This window comes from Silurus aristotelis, assembly GCF_946808225.1.
Source record: "Silurus aristotelis genome assembly, chromosome: 11".
Taxonomy (NCBI): Eukaryota; Metazoa; Chordata; class Actinopteri; order Siluriformes; family Siluridae; genus Silurus; species Silurus aristotelis.
Window position 1 is genome coordinate 18,222,838 of NC_139584.1, and position 17,206 is coordinate 18,240,043.

Consider the following 17,206-nt stretch of genomic DNA (forward strand, 5'->3'; position numbering starts at 1 on the left):
AGGATGTAAAACAAGTCTTCAGAAGACAGATAGGAAAGCTTCTGGCCCAGACGGTGTTTCACCTGCCAGCCTAAATGTCTGTGCTGACCAACTGGCCCCTATCTTCACTTAAATCTTTAACAGATCACTGGAGCTGTGTGGAGTTCCCTGCTGCTTCAAATAATCCACAATCATTCCGGTCCCCAAAAAACCCAAAATCACTGGTTTTAATGATTACAGACCTGTTGCTCTCACGTCTGTGATCATTTAGTCATTTGAAAGACTGGTCCTGGCCTACCTAAAGGACATCACTGGACCTCTGCTGGATCCCATTCGGTTTGCCTACAGAGCAAACAAGTCTGCAGATGATGCAGTCAACATGGGACTGCATTATACACTGCAACATCTTAACAGACCTGAGACCTATGCAAGGATCTTGTTTGTAGACTTCAGTTCGGCCTTTAATTTTTTTTCCCTTGCCACAGTCGCCACAGACTTGCTCATCATGGGACAAACTTACACTTATAAAGAAGATCTTATCAATTTATAATTAATTAAATTAATAATTACCACATCACCAGATCTTTATCTGTGTAAAGCTGCTTTGAGACTATGTTCATTGTTAAAAGCACTATACAAATAAAAATGACCTAAACTGAACCAGCTCTTTGTGCCCACCCCAATCTGTCTGTGGATCACCAGCTTCCTGACAGACAGGCAGTAGACAGTGAGGCTTGGCAAACTCACATTCAGGTTTCTCACTATCAGCACTGGTGCTCCCCAGGGTTGCATTCTCTCACCACTGCTCTTCTCTCTGTACACAAATGACTGCACCTCTAAAAATCCCTCTGTTAAACTCCTGAAGTTTTTCGGACGACACTACAGTCATCAGCCTCATCCAGGACAGGAGGTTAAAGAGCTGGCTGTCTGGTGCAACCTGGAGCTCAACACGCTCAAAACAGTGGAGATGATCACGGACTTCAGGAGAAATGCCCAGCACTCCCCCCACTCACCATCATGAACAGTACTGTAACAACAGTGGAGTCATTCAAGTTTCTGGGTACCACCATCTCTCAGAACCTGAAGTGGGACAACAACATTGACTCCATTGATTAAAAGGCCCAGCAGAGATTGTACTTCCTTTGCCAACTGAAGAAATTCAACCTGCCACAGGAGCTGCTAAAACAATTCTACTCGGCCATCATTGATTCTGTCCTGTGTACATCTACAACTGTCTGGTTTGGTTCAGCTACCAAACCAAGAGGCTACAGCAGACAGTCAGGACTATAGGTGCCCCACTGCCCAATCTCCAAGATCCTTACTCATCCAGAGTGGAGAAAAGGGCTAAGAAAATCACTTTGGGCCCACACACACACCCAGCCCACTCTCTCTTCAAACTGTTGCCTTCTGGTCGGCGCTACAGAGCTCCGTCCACCAGAGCAGCCAGGCACAAAAAAAAACAAAAATTTCCCACAGGCTATACTCAGCATGAACAATTAAAATATTTATAACTACACACTGTCCATCATAACTGAAACATTTATACATAGAATCCAATGGTCTATTTGTAATTTGCACACTTGTAAATAACATCTGTACATTTATTTAAACAATTGTTTTACTCTGTATATATTGCATTATTTAACTGTTTGGTTTACTATTCTGTTACATTATGTAATGTAATAAAGCTATTTCTGATTCTACCATTGTTTCAATTTTTTACATCCCCCCTACATGCTGATATGGAAGTAGTGTATGACATCATCCATTCCGCTGTTGCTAGATTACAAACGCAGCACCCTGAGGCACTTGTGTTAATCTCTGGGGACTTTAATCATGTTACTCTGGCCACAACATTACCTGATTTCTACCAGTATGTGGTACTGTAATACCAGGGAAAATAGAACTATTGATTTACTGTATGCCAATATAAAGGACTCCTACAGACACAATCCACTGGGGAAAGCAGACCACAACCTTATTCTGCCTCAGCCTCACTACAAACCAAGAGTGAGTAGACTACCCACAACCACACGCTCATTCATAAAGTGGTCTCCTAAAGCAGAGCAGGCTCTGAGTGACTGTTTCAGAAACACAGAATGGGATATACCTGTACTGTACGGTCGCATAGTGGGAACATTGACGAGGTTGTGGACTGCACTACTGGTTACATCAACTTCTGTATGAACATTGTTGTAGTTCAGGTAAGAACTGTACACTGTTATTTAAACAATAAGCCCCTGATCATGAGTGATACCGAGCATCTTCTGAACCAGAAGAAGATGGCCTTTAAAGACAGTGATAAGCAGAAGTTTAAGCGTGTGCAGAAGGAACTCAAAGTCCATTTTAGGGAGGTGAAGGACCTGTACAAGAGGAAGCTGAAGCAGATGTTACAGAATAACAGGATGAAGGAGGTTGGGATGGAATGAAAATAATTACCAGAAGCAGTTCAATGCGGGACAACACCACTGAAGAAGATGTGGGGAAAGGGAACCAGCTGAACTACTTCTTAAACAGGTTTACCCACCCCAATCATTCATACCTCATTATACTGCACTAACAACCCCCACTTCTGCTCTCTCTGTACCCCCTGGAACCAACTGTAGCACAGAGGAGAATGTCCCTCCACCCATGTTCATAGCCATGGTCATCTTCACACAGAGGAGCAGCTTCAGTGACAGGCTGCTGTCACTGCCCTGCTTCACTGTCAGACTGAGGAGGTCGTTCCTCCACCATGCCATGCAGCTCTTTAATTGCGGTGAGGGTTGGAGTTAGTGCTGTAATTCCTCACTGTTCTGAACTGTACTGCACATTGTACACTTTGCACCTTAACATGCGAGTTTGCACAGGAGTTCCTAAAACACTTTGACTTGCACTTGCTCTGACGTTAAAAAACACTCAATTCAACACGTAATTTTAGTATGAAAACATATAGTACATAATTTTATTTAAAAAAATCGGGTCACATGACCCGAAGCAAGATGGCAGCTTAAAAGTTATGCTCCACTTTGAAACTCTGTATTTTCTTATCACTTCGTGTTTTATGCACATTTTAAGGTCCTGCCACATATGATAGACAAGGGAAAAATGGTAGTTCTAGCCTGACATTTCAGTTATTTTGACTAAAATTAGGGCCGTTGGTACCTGTCAAGATGGTATTGAGGGACAGCTGAACAGACTTCAGCTAATATATAATATAACAGACTAATATATTTTAAGTGTTTATTTCTTTTAATTTTAATGATTATGGCTTACAGCTAATGAAAACCCAAAATTCAGTATCTCAGAAAATTTGAATATTGTGAAAAAGTTAAATATTGGAGACTTGTGATGTCACACTCTAATCAGCAAATTAAAATCCAAAAGGTCATCGCTAAAGGAGCTGGCTGTTCACAGAGTGCTGTATCCAAGCACATTAATGGAAAGTTGAATGGAAGAAAAAAAGGTGGTTAAAAAAAAGGTGAAACGAAGCCCATTCAAGAATTTGGGGGAGATTCACAAATAGTGGACTGCAGCTGGAGTCAGTGCTTCAAGAGCCACCAAGCACAGACATATTCATTGGCTACAACTGATGTATTCCTTGTGCCAAGCCACTCCTGAACCTGGGCAAAGGACAAAGAGGACTGAACTATTTATCAGTGGGCTAAAGCCGTCTTTTCAGATGAAAGGAAATCAAGGTCCCAGAGTCTGGAAGAAGATAGGAGAGGCACAGAATCCAAGTTGATTGAGGTCCAGTGTAAAGTTTGCACAGTCAGTGGTGGTTTTGGGAGTCCACTGGTAGTGATCCACTGTGTTTTATCGAGTCAAAGGTCAGCACAGCCATCTATCAGGAAGTTTTAGAGCACTTCATGCTTCCCTCTGCTGACCATCTTTATGGAGATGCTGATTTCATTTTCCAGCAGCATTTGGTACCTGCCCACAATGCCAAAAGCACTAAAGGTTGGTTAAATGACCCTGGTTTTGGTGTGCTTGACTGGCCAGCAAACTCACCAGAACTGAACCCCATAGAGAATCTATGGAGTATTGTAAAGAGGAAAATGAGAAACAAGAGACAAAAAATTCAAATGAGCTGAAGGCTTTCAAATAAACCCGGGCTTCCATACAACTTTAGCAGTGCCACAGACTGATCACCTCCATGCCACACCAAATTGAGGCAGCAATTAAAGCAAAAGGAGCCCCTACCAATTATTGAGTACATATACAGTAAAGGTAAAAGGAGAGGGAGAGGAAGAAGATAACTACAGAGATGGCAGAAAAAGGAGAAGTGGAGGAGAGTGGAGGTTAGGGTTGGTACTTTAAATGTTGGTACTATGACTGGTAAAGGGTGAAAGTTAGCTGATATGATGGAGAGAAAAAAAATTATATGTTGTGTGTTCAGGTGACCAAGTGTTTCCACTTGAGTAATGCCAGGAAGATTGAAGATGAGTTTAAATTGTTCTTTCATGTTATGGATGGAAAGAAAAATGGTGTAGGGGTAATCCTGAAGGAAGAGTACAGTAAGAGTGTAGTGGAGGTGAAAAGATTTTCTGATAGGGTGATGAACGTGAAGCTGGAAGTAAAAGGCATGATGATAAATGTCATCAGGGCTCCATTATGCTCCACAAGTGGGTTGTGAGGTGGAGAAGATGGACAAATTCTGGAGTGAGTTAGATGAAGTGGTAGAAGGGAATGAAAGATTGCTGATTGGAGCAGATTTAAATGATCATGTAGGTGAAGGGAACAGAGTTGATGAGGAGGTGATGGGTAGGTATGTCTTTAAGAAAAGTAATGTGGAAGGGCAGATGGTGGTAGATTTTGCTAAAAGGATGGAAATGGCAGTGGTGAACACTTATTTCAAGAAGAAGGAGGATTATAGGGTGACGTATAAGCGTGAAGGAATGTGCACACTGGTGGACTATGTTCTCTGTAGGAGGTGCAACCTGAAGGAGATTGGAGACTGTAAGGTGTTGGCAGGGGAAAGTGTAGCTAGACCGCATCGGATGATGGTCTGTAGGATGGTTTTGGAGGTGAGGAGATGGTAAGAAGATGAGGAGAGTGAAGACTGAAAGGAGAATAATATGTTGGAAACTGAAGGAGAAAGACTGTAGTGTGAGATTCAGGGAAGAGGTCAGACAGGGGCTCAGTGGTGGTGAAGAGGTTCTGGATGATTGGGCAACTACTGCAGAAGTGATTAGGGAGACAGCTAGAAAGGTACGTGGTGTGACATCTGGAAATAGAAAGGAAAACAAAGAGACGTGGTGGTGGAATAAGAAAGTGCAGGAAAGCATAAGAAGAAAGAGGTTGGCAAAACAAAATTGGGATCGACAGAGTGATGAGAAAAGTAGGCAGGAGTACAAGGAGATGTGGCAGCAGGTGAAGAGGGATGTGGCGAAAGCCAAGGAAAAGGCACATGAGGCCCTGTATGAGAAGTTGGACACTAAGGAAGGAGAAAAGGATTTGTACCTATTGGCCAGGCAGAGGGACCGAGCTGGGAAGGATATGCTGCAAGTTAGAACAATAAAGGATGGAGATGGAAATGTGTTGACTAGTGAGGAGAGTGTGTTGAGAAGATGGAGGGAGTATTTTGAGCAGCTGATGAACAAGGAAAACGAGAGAGAGAGAAGGTTGGATGGTGTGGAGATGGTGATGTAGAAAGTGAATATGATTAGTAAGGAGGAAGTGAGAGCAGTAATTAAGAGGATGAAGACTGGAGGGGTGGAGGTACTCGCTGGAGAGAATGGGAATGAAAAGTAGGAGTAAAACAGAGTGGGTGGAGAAGAGTGGCAGGAGTGATTTGTGATAGAAGGGTATCTGCAAGAGTGAAAGGGAAAGTTTATAGGACTGTGGCAAGACCTGCGATGTTGTATGCTTTAGAAATAGAGGCATTGAGTAAAAGACAGGAGATGGAGGTGGAGGTAGCAGAGCTGAAGATTTCGAGGTTTTGGTTGGGAGTGACGAGGATGGAAAGGATTAGAAATTAGTTTATTATAGGGATAGTGCATGTAGGATCTTTTGGAAACTTATGAAAAAGAAAAAAGGTAATTGCATTCTTACACATTTGTCAAGTCAAGTTTCTAATTTTCAAACTAGTTTCAAATTTCTATAGTGCTTTTCACAACAGACAGTCTCAAAGCAGCTTTACAGAAATCAACAGTTAAGGTGAGTGGTGTGCATTTATCCCTGATGAGCAAGCCATGGCGACTGTGGCAAGGAAAAACTCCCTTAGATGTTAAGAGGAAGAAACCTTGAGAGGAACCAGACTCAAAAGGGGAACCCATACTCATTTGGGTGACATTTGCCAGCTTACATTGTTTAATCATCAGTGTAATGGTCTGGGGAATATGGCTGGGGATTTAAATTGTGTCATGGATGGTAATTTAGGCAGGTTATTATCTACAAAATCAACCAAACCACCAAATCAGTTGTGAACAGTATTGAAGTAAATGTAATTTGTCACTTTTTTTCTTCAGTAGCTGTTTCTGTACTTTACTGAAGTATTTCCATTTGAGGAGACTTTACTTAATTTAAGTCAAATGTTTTTACTCATCTACATTTTTTTAAAATCAGTTGTTTCTTTTTATTTATTAGTGTATAGATACTTAGCTGATCAAGCACACGGCAAGCCACCAATCAGGTTAGAGCATGTTTTGACCATTTTGAACTTGTTTTGATTGCCGCTTGGTGGTACAGTATTTACTTAGCACAAGTATACAGTTCAGAATCAGTTTAACAGCAAACAGAAAATTCAGAGAGGACTAAATATTGGAAGAAACTCCAAAATCTAAATTGCCACAACACCCGTGGCCTTAATTGGCTAGGTTAACTGTGTTATCCTGTTAGCCTTCCTCAACGCTTTTGGGACTCACAGCTGAAAATTCCCTACCTAAATTTAAATGTTAACAGTTCCTAAGAAAAATGTGCTACATACAGAATTTTAATATCTTTGGAAAGAAGACACTTTGAGCTTTACTGTCAATCATTCAAAGTTGATATTCCTCAAAAAGGAATGGATATACCATGGATATACATGGTATATCCATTCCTTTTTGAGAAATATCAACTTTGAATAATTATATATACCATGGATATAAATAACCCAGCCTTTAGGGGTGCACAAGCCAGTGCACTCTTAGTGCCGGTCCCAAGCCCGGGTAAATGGGGAGGGTTGCGTTAGGAAGGGCATCCAGCGTAAAACATGTGCCAAATCAAATATGCGGATCACAAATGAGAATTTTATACCGGATCGGTCGAGGCCCAGGTTAACAACGACCGCCACAGGCATCGTTAGCCGACAGGGTACCGGTGGAAATTGGGCTACTGTTGGCCGAAGGAGGAGAAGGAGAAGAGGGAGACGTCTACAGAGACGGCAGGAAAAGGAGCAGTGTAGGAGAGTAGAGGTTCGGGTTGGTACTTTAAATGTTGGTACTATGACAGGAGAGAGGTAGCTGATATGATGGAGAGGAGAAAGGTAGATATGCTATGTGTTCAGAAGACCCAGTGGAAAGGGAGTTAGGCCAGGAACATTGAAGGTGGGTTTAAACTGTTTTATCATGGTGTGGACGGAAAGAGAAATGGTGTAGGGGTGATTCTGAAGGAAAAGTACAGTAAGAGTGTAGTGGAGGTGTAGAGAGTTTCTGATAGGGTGATGATCGTGAAGGTGGAGGTTGAAGGGATGATGATAAATGTCATCAGTGCCTATGCTCCACAAGTTGGCTGTGAGATGGAGGAGAAGAAAAGATTCTGGAGTGAATTAGATGAAGTGACAGATGGTGTACCTAGGAAAGAACGATTGGTGATTGGGGCAGACTTTAATGGGCATGTAGGTGAAGGGAACAGAGGTGATGAGGAAGTGATGGGTAGGTATGGTTTTAAGAAGAGGAATGTGGAAGGGCAGATGGTGGTAGATTTTGCTAAAAGGATGGAAATGGCAGTGGTGAACACGTATTTTAAGAAGAAGGAGGATCATAGGGTGACGTATAAGAGTGGAGGAAGGTGCACACAGGTGGATTATGTTCTGTGTAGGAGATGCAACCTGAAGGAGATTGGAGACTGTAAGGTGTTGGCGGGGGACAGTGTAGCTAGACAGCATCGGATGGTGGTCTGTAGGATGGTTTTGGAGGCGAAGAAGAAGAGGAGGAAAGTGAGGATTGAAAGAAGAATAAGATGGTGGAAACTGAAGGAGGAAGAGTGTAGTGTGAGGTTCAGGGAAGAGGTCAGACAGGGGCTTGGTGGTGGTGAAGAGGTGCCGGATGATTGGGCAACTACTGCAGGAGTGATGAGGGAGGCAGCTAGAAAAGTACTTGGTGTGACATCTGGAAATAGAAAGCAAGACAAGGAGACGTGGTGGTGGAATGAGGAAGTGCAGGGAGCATTAGGGGAAAGAGGTTGGCAAAACAGAAGTGGGATCGACAGAGTGATGAGAAAAGTAGGCAGGAGTACAGGAGATGCGGCAGCAGGTAAAAAGGGATGTGGCGAAAGCCAAGGAAAAGGCATATGAGGAGCTGTATAAGAGGTTGGATACTAAGGAAGGAGAAAAGGATTTATACCGATTGGCCAGGCAGAGGGACCGAGCTGGGAAGGATGTACTGCAAGTTAGAGCAATAAAGGATGGAGAGGGAAATGTGTTGACTAATGAGGAGAGTGTGTTAAGAAGATGGAGGGAGTATTTTGAGCAGCTGATGAATGAGGAAAATCAGAGAGAGAAAAGGTTGGAGTTGGTGAAGCAGGATGTAGATAGGATTAGTAAGGGGGAAGTGAGAGCAGCGATTAAGAGGATGAAGAATGGAAAGTCGGTTGGACCAGATGACATACCGGTAGAAGCGTGGAGATGTTTAGGAGAGATGGCAGTGGAGTTTTTAACCAGATTGTTTAACAGGATTCTGGAAGGGGAGAGGATGCCTGAGGAATGGAGAAGGAGTGTGCTGGTACCGATCTTTAAACATAAGGGAGATGTGCAGACCTGCAGTAACTACAGGGGAATTAAGTTAATCAGTCACACCATGAAGTTATGGGAAAGAGTAGTGGAAGCCAGGCTGAGAGAAGAGGTGACCATCTGTGAGCAACAGTATGGTTTCATGCCGAGGAAGAGCACCACAGATGCCTTATTTGCTTTGAGGATGTTGATGGAGAAGTATAGAGAAGGACAGAAGGAGCTGCATTGTGTATTTGTGGATTTAGAGAAAGCGTACGACAGGGTGCCGAGAGAGGAGTTGTGGTATTGTATGAGGAAGTCCGGTGTGTCAGAGAAGTTTGTGAGGATGGTGCAGGACATGTATGAGGACAGTGTGACGGCAGTGAAGTGTGCAGTAGGTACGACAGACTGGTTCAGGGTGAAGGTTGGACTGCATCAAGGATCGGCCCTGAGCCCTTTCCTGTTTGCAGTGGTGATGGACAGGTTGACGGACGAGGTCAGACAGGAGTCTCCCTGGACTATGATGTTTGCAGATGATATTGTGATTTGTGGTGAGAGTAGAGAGCAGGTTGAGAAGAGCCTGGAGAGGTGGAGATATGCGCTGGAGAGAAGGGGAATGAAAGTCAGTAGGAGTAAGACAGAGTACATGTGTGTGAATGAGAGGGAGGGCAGTGGAGTGATGCGGTTGCAGGGAGAAGAGGTGGAGAAGGTGGAGGAGTTCAGGTACCTGGGGTCAACAGTGCAAAGTAATGGAGAGTGTGTTAGAGAAGTAAAGAAAAGAGTGCAGGCAGGGTGGAGTGGGTGGAGAAGAGTGACAGGAGTGATTTGTGATAGTGGGTATCTGCAAGCTGGAGGTAGCAGAGCTGAAGATGTTAAAGTTTTCGTTGGGAGTGATGAGGATGGACAAGATTAGAAATGAGTTTATTAGGGACAGCACATGTAGGATGTTTTGGTGACAAGGTGAGAGAGGCGAGATTGAGATGGTTTGGACATTTGCAGAGAAGGGACATGAATTATATTGGTAGAAAAATGCTAAAGATGGAGCCACCAGGTAGGAGGAAAAGAGGAAGGCCAAGAAAGAGGTTCATGGATGTGGTGAGGGAAGACATGCAGGTAGTTGGTGTGAAAGGGGCAGATGTAGAGGACAGGGTGGTATGGAGACGGATGATCCGCTGTGGCGACCCCTAATGGGAGCAGCCGAAAGAAGAAGAAGAAGAAGAAGAAGAAGAAGAAGAAGAAGATACCATGGATATACATTTACTGCATTGAACATTATTATTATTTCATATATACCGTAATTTCCGGACAATAAAGCGCACCTCTATATAATCCGCACCCACTGAATTTTACAAATATTTTTATTTTTAACATAAATAAGCCGCACCTGTCTATAAGCCTACACTACACTGTCTACACTAATGTACTTTACACAGGCTTTAACGAAAGACATGTTACACACGGTGTAACGGGTGAAATATGTTGCGCTTCATTTAGGAGCATAGCGGTATTTTGGGAATAGCATGCCAGAAGCGAGCTATCCCTTCACCCGACTCAACGCGTTACAACGGCTTGTATCTAAACAGTAGCCGACCAAGAAAGTCATTGTTCACTGTCTTTCTCCTTCCTTTCACAACTACTTCTCTCGGGAGTTTATCTTTTGGCATCGTCGTGCGTTTATAAATCACCCGATGAAAGTTTTTTCTCCCGATGCCGGGAGCTCAGAACACAGGTGAGGTGCGTTTTTTCGTTTCCGTTCGGAAATTTCATTGGTCTAATGTTATGGGGTTCAGTTTTTTGGCTTGAAGTTTGTGAATCCGGAAAAAACCCAAGAAAAATTAATAAAATAGCCGCTTCGTTGTTTAAGCCGCGGGGTTCAAAACGTGGGAAAAAAGTAGCGGCTTAGAGTCCAAAAAATACGGTAAATACATGAAATCAGTCTAGAGCAATCCAGAAAAGTACTGGGTTGAAAGCCACATGTCTTATATTTAAATTTGGTTTGTGTACTTCATCCACCACTGTGCAAAACACGTGTCATGCTTCCATCTAGGTGTCAAAGACTACTCTCCTTCCCAAAATTCATATTCCAGATTAAACTATCTTTTCTTGCCCTCTTGGACATTAGGTCCAATGGCTCTTTCTGACCACAGCCACTGAGCCCTGTGAATTTTAATCCCCAAAAATATTATTCATGCCAATTCTTTAATAAAAAAAAAATATCCCAATACTACAAGACAATGCCTTTTTCCCAGTAAACAGTGCCATCAAAATTGGTTTGCAGCTAAGGCCACCTTAAGAAGCCACATTATTTGAAAGAGGTCAAAAGATTGGAACTTATTCATAAAACTACACCCACACAAAACAATTGGAATATTCTGTGAATTGAAAGCTCAACTGTAAATGAGCTGAAAAGTCCATTAAGGCTATTAAAACCACAGAGGGAAAAATTTAATATGATCATGTTAAAATTAACAAATTATCTTTGAGATGCAAAGAACCCTGTTTTTCTTGGTTCTCATTCCTCATGTCCATGAGTGGATTCCCACAAACTGTCTCAGCAATAAATCTACATTTCCTTCAAATTTAAACACTTTACCAGGGTCCTAAAAACTTAATCCTACTTTTCATGTCTCTCTTCTAAAACCCTTTCTTTCCTGTGCTCTCACCCTGACAGGTACCCTACATCCACTGCTGTGCATTATCTGTGGCCAGCCAGCTTACATAGTCTATCTTCAGTATTTGTAGAACTGGGAAGGCTATGGTACTGAGAAACACTCCTCGGTTCACAAGCAGGACAACTTATATCCTGAGCTAATTGGGAAGTTCCACACTAACTGTCCTGATCATCCTCTAGGAAGTATCTAGAGCCGTTCCTAAGGTAGGGTCCTGTGTTTTCTGTGTTGCCCTTCCAGATGTCACCAGAGTGTTCCTGAGTCCTTTAGTTAGTCATTGTTTCCACCTGTGCCCTATTAACACCAGTGTACCTTAGTTCCCCCTTCTTGCTATGGTTTCTGCAGCTTTTCCTCTTGAGTATAAATATAGCTTTTCATCATTGTACTCTCCTAAGTACTCTCTCTTCCTAAGTATTTTGTCATCTCTAGTCTGTTTTTCTTGAAGATTCTTTTTTTTACTTTGTATTGCCGATATAATGGCTTCTTCAGCAAGGTTTTAATGTTAAGGCTGATCGGTGTATGTTTGAATATCAATAATGTCAATATCAATAATGTCAATTTTTCCCACTGCATTAAAAATTTTTTTTTTTACTTTGACCAAACGCATTGTACATTTCCAAGTCTTCAAAAGATCTCATATAACTTACAACCTAAATCTATATAGCATTATGTAATGGTTTTCTAGAATTGGAGGTGGGAACCTCTCTCCAGGAGGATTTTCTGCTTTGCAAATACAATTTGTCTGTTCTAATATGTATATCACTTAGACATATAATGAAATCAATGAAAAAATTTTCTTAGGCTACCCCAAATGCTTTTTTGATAAAAAAAATAAAATAAATGTCAAAAGCTGTTGATAAAGCAAGCAAGTAAAATCTTGCTTAAAGCTATTTAATCAAATCAAATCAAATTGTATTTGGTCACATACACATACACATAGACATAGAGTACGACATGCATTTAATATCCTCTACCCATTTTTCCCAGAGACCAGCAGCACATTATTATTTTAAAACATAATAAAAACAGCAGAACAAATATTAGACCACAGTATACCTGCCGTTTATTTTTTGTATAAACATTCTCTCCTTGCCCTTATATTTATTGGTTCAAACCTGAACAAGGACAAGGAAGGAACTTCTATGTAGGATGCTAGGTATTATGCTGCATGGAGAATGGCAGATTCAAGCTCGAACATAGAAAAAACATGGACATAACCACAAACATGTCTGTTTTGTTATAAACAAGCTAGCAGGCTTACTTTATGATACATTTACTTTCCCAGAACAGTCTTTGGCATAAATCCCGGGGGGGACGGAGGGGACTCCCCCCCCCCCCCCCCCATCAGAGGGTTGTCCCCCCAAAAAATAATTATTTAAAAAATATGGCACTCTCTATTGTGAAAAATATATGTATGTATACCTAAATAATTGTGTAAGTAGAAAAAGAAAAAAACGCAAAAAAATGCATTTAGAGACAGTTGAGTTCCCCTCCCCTTCCTCACAGTGGTTTGACCCACTGCCTGCTTTCCCAGTTCATCTCACCTACTCTGCACACACGAGTCAGGTGAGTGGCTGCGGCTCAATTAATGTTGAACTCCATTAAGTAGGGTATTTTATTCACTTTAAATAAAGCGATTCTCTTTAATGTAGTTGATGCAGACTCATTCATAAATTAGTTGCGGCAAAATTGCTGATTACCGGTGTAATTTTCCATGAATCTGCTATATTAGCGATTAAAATATTACTTATCTAGTTAATGTTAGTTTGTTTACAATAGCTTGTTGCCAGTGTTGTGCTAGTTACTAAAAACTAGTAACTAGTTAGTTACTAGTTACTTTATTCAAAAAGTAACTTAGTTACTTTGTTGATTACTTACACCAAAAAGTAATGCGTTACTGTTAAAAGTAACTTTTTGATTACTTTTAAAAGAACGTTCTTTAATGTTCCCATTAATGCCCTTTTATGAGTTATGGTCTATACAAACACAAAACTGACTTAAACACAAAGTAATTTTTAAACACTATTTTATTTAAGTCAGACCAGCACAAACTGAATACATCACAAGCATTTCTGAAATAAATAACAAAACAAGCTGAAATATATATTTAGAATTGAAAACTAAAGTGGCTTCTGGATCATAAAAGCTGTTGTGTTGAGCCCGTAAAAATGTTCCTTTCACAGCTTAAGTAGGAAAACTATCAACAATGTAGAATAGAACACCGGGTTAGCTTCTAGCTTTGTCAAAGCATGGAGTTTCTGGAGGAGCTTCGACAGATTAAAGTTGCTGTAATACGAGTGCCCTAACATACAAGTTTTTTGAGATATGAGCGGTCACTCGGTCGATTTTTTGCTTTGATTCGCGAGCAAAGACTTGAGATACGAGCTCGAGACGCCGCTGTTAGATGGCGAATCGAAGCCAGAAAGCGAAGATTGTGACGAAAATTAAGATAAGCAAAGTTAAAAGTAAAAATTTTAAGTTAAGGGATAAGTAGTGTGCAGGAGTGATAGTAAAAAAACGAGTTTTCCCTCCGCCTCTGCTTATCGCCTCCACCATCCCCCCCCGCGAGCACACACACCCACCCACACACATACACACACCCACCCCACAAGTCGTCTCATCTCCGAGGAAAATACACTGAATAAAACCTTATTATATCTTTACATTCTCTTTTATTATGTTTTTATACAATATTTGTCATTTATAAATAAATTTTTCTTATTCAATGTAACAAAAACAACTGGGGTGGCATTTTGGGGGCTGGAACGGATTAATGGCATTTCAATTAATTTCAATGGGAAAATTTCTTAATTTTCATAAGTAAAAGCCTTTCCAACTAATTTCAGTGTAGTTGATGAGTAAGAGAATAATATGGTTTTAATAAATGACTGAATAATGCGTCTTGCATGGACCATGTTTAGAACAGTGCAATTAATGTGTGTGAGTCATCCACTAGCTGTGTTCAAATAGGCTCAAATCACCATTTCTCTCAGTCATTCTAATGGAATTCCTCAGCTAATACCTTTGCTGAGGAACATTGCTCTAACACTTTATATATCACTAACGGCTAATTCCTGATGCCCTCTACACTTATGCAAGAGCCTTAAATCAAACCTAGAAGAAAAAATCTAAACCATTCAGATGAAAAAGTCTATATTGACTTCTATGCTATGAGTCAGGTACTGGAGGATTATGATCATTTTTAAAATAGGTCTTACACACATTCAATAAAAACATGCACAATTTAGTACTGCAAAATCAGACTGTCACTACATTGCTAAATTAAATGATCAAATCTTGAATCATATATTGACTGATCAAAATATGTGGAGTAAGCACATTACACTCTAGCTGAAATAAAATCAGACAAATATAAATTTTGCCTATGGCCTCCAAATGTCTAGAACCGTCCCTGTTTACACTTTTAATTATTTATTCCAATTGTTTTATTATGTGTTTCTGATACTGCAAAACTGATACTGTAAAACATGAACTGGAACATTTTGGATCTGACTCTGGTGTGGACTACGGCGAATGTGTCTCTATTAAGAGGTCACTATTATCAGCGTTTTGGTTGGTAAAAATGTTCAGTATTTACACTTAACACAACACTTTCAGACGACAATCACGGTCAATGCAACAACTCAGCAGCTTTGTGAATTACAGTACTCAACTCAACGCAAGCTTTATTGTCATTCTTCTACATATAGCATACAAAAGAAAAAATGTCGTTACTAATGGACATAGGTGCACAGAAAGTGAACAATATGCATAAAATTACAGTAAACCGTGATTACACTTTTGTTTAATTGATTACACTTTTAATTATTTGTTCCAAATATTTTATTATGTGTTTTTGATACTGCAAAGTCAATGTATCCGTAGGTGTTTCAATATTATGCACGATTTTACTGTCATCAACTATTTCTGTACTGTACATTACTGAAAATTATTAGTGTAAACATTATACTGTTTATTTAATGTTTGACTGTTTTTCTCTGATAAGGAAAACGCACATACCCACCGACACAACCTACCCAGAAACCCCCTCAAAAGAAAGACCACTGATACGCCATTCAACCAAAGACAATAGTAGCCCGCGCGAAAGACTCACTGACTACCATGGCAACGTGCAACTATGGCGATGCCAAATCACGCGAAAATCCCCGAATTCCGTTCGTGGAAACAGAAAAAAAGAAACAGAACAAAGGTCCCTGACGAATTAAAGATAAAGAAAAGTCAATCCATCATCCGAAAACACACTAAATCATGACCAGAAGTAGTGCAAAATGCGAACGCGCAGCCTTGGCCTTCACTGCATTCACCTCAAATTTGCATTTTATACCAACGAGGTTTAATGATTGTGCAGTTGAAACTTGAAACTAGGGAAATGATTGTATAAATCTGTTTGAAGGTGGGCCGTGCTTCTTGATTTCGTGCTATTAAAGCAAGTTTAAGCAGCAACCTAATTTTGACAGCAACATTTTCCGACATAGACTGTGTTGCTAGTGTACATATTGCATTGTACCTGTTTATTCTGTCCAGAACAATCGCACACTGTAAAGTAAGTGGTGCTGAATTATCCACAATAGACCTAAAACTCACTCACTCTCGCATTGTGTAACAAACACGCGCACACAGGGAAGGGGGGGTTTGCCATTTCAGTCTTTTTTAGGTCAGCTCCTCCACTGACACTCTATCTCTGCTTTACGTCTTTAACACACACCTGCTATTTTATAGCTTACATTGGAGGAAATGGTTTTATCTGCAGTCCAAACTAGAAAAAGCTGGCACACAATTGCTAACAATTAAACTAAAGTTATGTATGCTTTGTACTCAGATTAATTTCTGATACATAATTTCGGACATCAGACATTAAAACAACATTGCTTCGATGTGCTGTCATATATGTAACCTTCGTGAAAACATCTTATATCAACAGCAAATATATGATTATTTAGGTTACTACGTTTTTCTAGAAACAATTACGCAGCGAATCCTGTCTTTAATTCGCCATTACCCCATTTGTACACGATCATGGTGAGTAGCAGCGCTCTGGGCCTTCTGAAATAAGATCGTCCCAACTCCATCGTCTCCTAGAACTCCTGACTTTCAATTCTAATAATCCCAGTGCTCAACACGTTCCCTCAGCATCTCCTCGGGTCGCTCTAGTTTTCTTGATTACGGGAAACTGAACATGTGGGTGTGTGAAAGTGCCCCATGCTGCAGCACTTTATTCGAAAGGGCTTACACCGTTAGGGTCGGATGTAAAACATGTACTGGAACTCGTACATATTGGCTCTGACTCTGGTGTGGACTAGGGCGAATGTGTCTCTATTCAGAGGTTATTAATCGGTAAATTTATATTATTTTCCCTTTGTCTGTACGATTTACAGCGTTTTGGTTGGTAAAAATGTTCAACACTTATTTACAACACTTTCAGACGACAATCACGGTCACTGCATTATCTCAGCAGCTCTGTCAATTTATTTACTCAACTCAACGCAAGCTTTATTGTCATTCTTCTACATATAGCATACAAAAGAAAAAATTTCGTTACTAATGGACATAGATGCACAGACAGTGAACAATAAACATAAATTAACAGTAAACATTACCATAACAGAGCTAAGGTGTGATAAATATGAGGTAGATGTGATACAGTCAT

General features: G+C 40.7%; 1 protein-coding gene across 1 annotated transcript in view; it reads right to left on the bottom strand.

Annotated features, from left to right (window-relative positions):
- The window catches only part of crb2b (crumbs cell polarity complex component 2b), a 58,781-nt gene extending 41,935 nt beyond the window's left edge, over nucleotides 1–16,846 (bottom strand). The window contains exon 1 of the mRNA XM_083554393.1: nucleotides 16,559–16,846. Coding sequence (XP_083410519.1) covers nucleotides 16,559–16,628 — 70 coding nt within the window. The 5' untranslated portion in view covers nucleotides 16,629–16,846. The remainder of the gene's footprint in view (nucleotides 1–16,558) is intronic.
- Between the last annotated feature and the right edge of the window lie 360 nt (nucleotides 16,847–17,206).